This window comes from Amphimedon queenslandica, unplaced genomic scaffold (assembly GCF_000090795.2).
Source record: "Amphimedon queenslandica unplaced genomic scaffold, v1.1 AMPQUscaffold_12492, whole genome shotgun sequence".
Taxonomy (NCBI): Eukaryota; Metazoa; Porifera; class Demospongiae; order Haplosclerida; family Niphatidae; genus Amphimedon; species Amphimedon queenslandica.
The window spans coordinates 5,817-9,795 of NW_003547271.1; the positions used below are offsets into that span (position 1 = coordinate 5,817).

General features: G+C 33.4%; 2 protein-coding genes across 2 annotated transcripts in view; both read left to right on the forward strand.

Annotated features, from left to right (window-relative positions):
• Nucleotides 1-3,979, forward strand: part of LOC109587656 (histone-lysine N-methyltransferase EZH2-like) — a 7,045-nt gene that overhangs the window by 2,445 nt on the left and 621 nt on the right. Inside the window, exon 4 of the mRNA XM_020003880.1 lies at nt 3,549-3,630. Within this exon, the coding sequence (XP_019859439.1) occupies nt 3,549-3,630 (82 nt within the window). The remainder of the gene's footprint in view (nt 1-3,548; nt 3,631-3,979) is intronic.
• Nucleotides 658-3,082, forward strand: LOC109587655 (putative serine/threonine-protein kinase C05D10.2). The gene is made up of 5 exons (XM_020003879.1): nt 658-753; nt 1,356-1,572; nt 2,066-2,204; nt 2,402-2,720; nt 3,070-3,082. Exons 1-4 carry the CDS (start codon nt 673-675, stop codon nt 2,493-2,495), a joined length of 531 nt encoding a protein of 176 aa, XP_019859438.1. The 5' UTR covers nt 658-672; the 3' UTR covers nt 2,496-2,720; nt 3,070-3,082.

The following is a 3,979-nucleotide window of genomic DNA, read 5'->3' on the forward strand; positions in this document are numbered from 1 at the left end:
AATATTTTTTTCATAAAAGATATAAGTACATATACTCCTCATTTGTATGTGTAATGATAATACCCACTGCAAAATCGTAATAGCACCAGATAATTGGATATAATTGTGCTCCTGCTCATGATTTACTATAATTATTTTGAGTACTTTACTTTTATATTATGTGGTTGATGCCACTCGTAAAGGCAATAAAATCCAGTTTTGCCAATCACTCAGTCAATCCAAACTGTTATGCCAAATCCAAATTTGGGCTTATTCCAATCAAAATTGGATTTTTTATGAATTTTTAAAGTTACTCAAAAATCGGGCCGAAGTCCCTATACTATATAGTACAGGGTCTTTGGCCAAATTTCACCAAAAATAAAAAGTAGAGAGTTTGCCATTTTTATAATTGTACATGTTCTTATGTTGCATTTCAATTTTGAGCTGATTCCGATCAAAATTAGATTTTCTATGAATTTTTAAATTGTTCCAAATGCCATGTATTGTATTGTAGTGCTTATCAACCATGCACATACATGTACATGTATATCTCCACCAGTCAGTGTGTTATAATAATCTCTTATAGATACTGATCTTCATGCAGTGATAAAAGAGTAAGATACTCCAGTTGAATCATATGCAGTACATCATGAGTCAATTGTGTCAGGTATTCATGTACATGTACATGTACACATGTACATTCATTCTGGCAATGCCATTCATTGTGATCTGAAGCCCAGTAATATCCTCATTAATTCTGAATGTTTTATCAAGGTACAGTACATACTATTACTATACAACACAATTAAATTTTAAGAGATGTACATGTGTGTTCAGTTGTACATGTAAAAAAACAAATATGCAGTAATTAAAGTGTCATATACATGTATAAATAATAAATAATAACAAACACGTAGGAACAATATCATGAATATATACAATTTGAATATGTATAAGTATAATGCATGTACATGTGAATGCCTGCATGTGTATGGTATAAACTACAGAAGTAAGTTAGTAAACTCTCCCATCTGAGAGAGCTTGCTCATGAGAGCGGAAGGAGTGGCAAGGATGGTGATAGGATGATCTGGCCAGTTCAGTACGATAGAATAGGACTTGGAGTAACGGATGTGACAAAAAAGCACCATAGATAATGAATGTTAAATGTCCTTTTTTTTCTTTATGCTACATGCATTACATGTACATGTAATGCATGTGAACGAGTATGAGAAATAGCACTATGTAATGTCAATACATGTACATTATTATTAATCAACACTATAAATTGCATGCATTTTGTAGCATACATGTACATTTTGTTTGATGTTCATCATTGTACTATTTGATGTCCTATATTTCTCCTATGTACATTATAGTTGGCTGATTTTGGATTAGCCCATTCACTGGCTAGCACAAGCAATGAAGGGAGTAAAGGGGTTGGAGGTGATGGTGTTAATGATTTCAATCCAGCCATGACTGACTATGTTGCTACACGTTGGTATCGTAGTCCAGAGATATTGCTAGGATCAAGACGATATACAAGAGGAGTGGACATGTGGTCACTTGGTTGTATACTAGCAGAAATGATAGCAAGTAATGATGGAGAGAGAGAGGGGGGAGAGAGGGAGAAGGAGAGTGAGAGAGGGAGAGAGAGAGAGGGAGAGAGAGGAAGAGAGAGGAGAGAGGGGAAGAAAGAGAGAGAGGGAGAGGAGGGGGGGGAGAAAGAGAGAGAGGGGAAGAAAGAGAGATTATATAAACTACATGTACATAAGTACTACTGTAACAGTACATTAGTTTAAGGAATGGAATTTATCATTTAACATACGTACATACAGGAAATTTAATGAAGAATCACATATACATACACTGAGGCCACACACAGCCCTCAACTCGTATGGACATAATTATGATCACATTTCTTCTTTGTTTCCCAAATGTATCACAAGACCACATGTATATACATGTACATGTACATGTATCCATGTATGTACACAACATACATGTACATGTACATGTATATCCTATTACTTTTCATTGCGCAAAAAACCATTACAACATGTAAATATTTAATTATCATTCTTTACAGGTAGGCCACTCTACCCTGGCTCATCCACCATCAACCAGTTGAACAGGATAATGTCTACCCTCCCTCCTCCTTCAAGACAAGACGTGGAGAGCATTAAATCACCTTACGCCAAAGCAATACTGGACCAAATAATACACAAGTACATACAGTGTACATGTATAATGTACATGTACATAATATTGCATATAATAAAAAATACTGTATGTTTTTACCATACATGTACATGTACATGTACATGTATATGTATATGTAACTCAGTGATATGTGCTATGTAAATTATGTTTACAATAATTATTTTCACTTAGATTAATTATGTGTTACTGGTATATACTATAGGAGACACAAGTATTTGACTGATATATTACCTCAAGCTGATCCCTCCAAAATTACCCACTATACAATAGACGATAGTACAATAGACAATATGTGAATATTGATAATAGTTTATTAACAATATATTCTGTAATATAAAATTGAAGTGTTTATGGTTTTATTTCATTAGAAAATATTACATTACATGTGTACTCTTCTTTCTTTACAGGTACTAACAGGTTTCCAGGTTGTAGGTGTCGTTCTTCATGTAGCACTAAACACTGTCCTTGCTTCTTAGCTGTGAGGGAGTGTGACCCTGACCTCTGCAGTACTTGTGGGGCAGGTACAATGTACATGTACATGTAATGTATTGTATACGAGAGAGAGAGGCAGTTAAGTACTGTATAGCTGGTAATTAGGAGGGAGAAAATTTTAGTAAATTAATTCTTAGTAATTAATATACATGTACATGTAAGTTTTAATTTGCGTCCATGTGCCATTGAGCTGGTTTAAAATGGTGGATTTTATTTTTTAGAAGTAGCTATCAACATGCCAAATTTGCCCAAGTTCCCCCTTTATAATTATCAGCTATTATGGTACACATTGAGTGTCTGAAATTTTCTTACATTTGATAAATTCTAATACAAAAATATCCCAGTTGGAATGTATTACTCTATCTCTTCCTTTTAAAGGTGATAATCTTGAGATGAAGTTCACTACGTGTAAGAATGTGTCCATACAAAGAGGTCAGAAGAAGCATCTGCTGATGGTTCTATCAGATGTTGCTGGCTGGGGCATCTTCTTAAAAGATGGAGCAGAGAAGAATGAATTCATCAGCGAATACTGTGGAGAGGTACACTCATTATACAGTATTGCCAGAGATATACATGTACATGTAATAGGTTACGTACAAGTGTATTATACATGATGTATATATCCCTGGTAATGTAGTTTTAAAATGTACTTATGCCTCAAGTTATTTTACATCGTAAATCACAAGTTTTATTTCCCCTTTGATGTTTTTATTCCATTTTTCAGATCTTTAGCATAATTATTATAATTTATAAAGTTATTTTATTAATTGTCTAACAAATGACTTCATGCACTTAAATTATGTCTTTGTTTTCTTGTTAGTTAATGCTTTATTATTATTATTATTATTATTTTGTAGATAATATCACAAGATGAAGCTGACAGGAGAGGGAAAGTGTATGACAAGTACATGTGTAGCTTTCTCTTTAATCTTAATAATGGTGAGGCATATAATCTAATTAGTACATACCATAGTAACTTACTACTAGAGTATTGGCAGCTATGCAGCTTCTTAAACTAATTAATGTTTCCGTGTGTGTGTGTGTGTTCTTGTGTACATACAGTAGGTACATGAATTATTCTGAACCTTTACATTGTACACACTACACAGTTATACCATATACATGCACATGTATCAACATTTAATTCTGTATCGCTATTGCTGCTAATATTGCTAATATTTTTTTCATAAAAGATATAAGTACATATACTCCTCATTTGTATGTGTAATGATAATACCCACTGCAAAATCTTAATAGCACCAGATAATTGGATATAATTGTGCTCCTG

Bases quoted from the DNA above. Each gene is read 5' to 3' on its own strand.
- LOC109587655 (XM_020003879.1), top strand. From the start codon at position 673: ATGTACATTCATTCTGGCAATGCCATTCATTGTGATCTGAAGCCCAGT. The intron at 754-1,355 runs GTACAGTACATA...TGTACATTATAG, and splicing joins ATTCTGAATGTTTTATCAAG to TTGGCTGATTTTGGATTAGC. The intron at 1,573-2,065 runs GTAATGATGGAG...CATTCTTTACAG, and splicing joins ACTAGCAGAAATGATAGCAA to GTAGGCCACTCTACCCTGGC.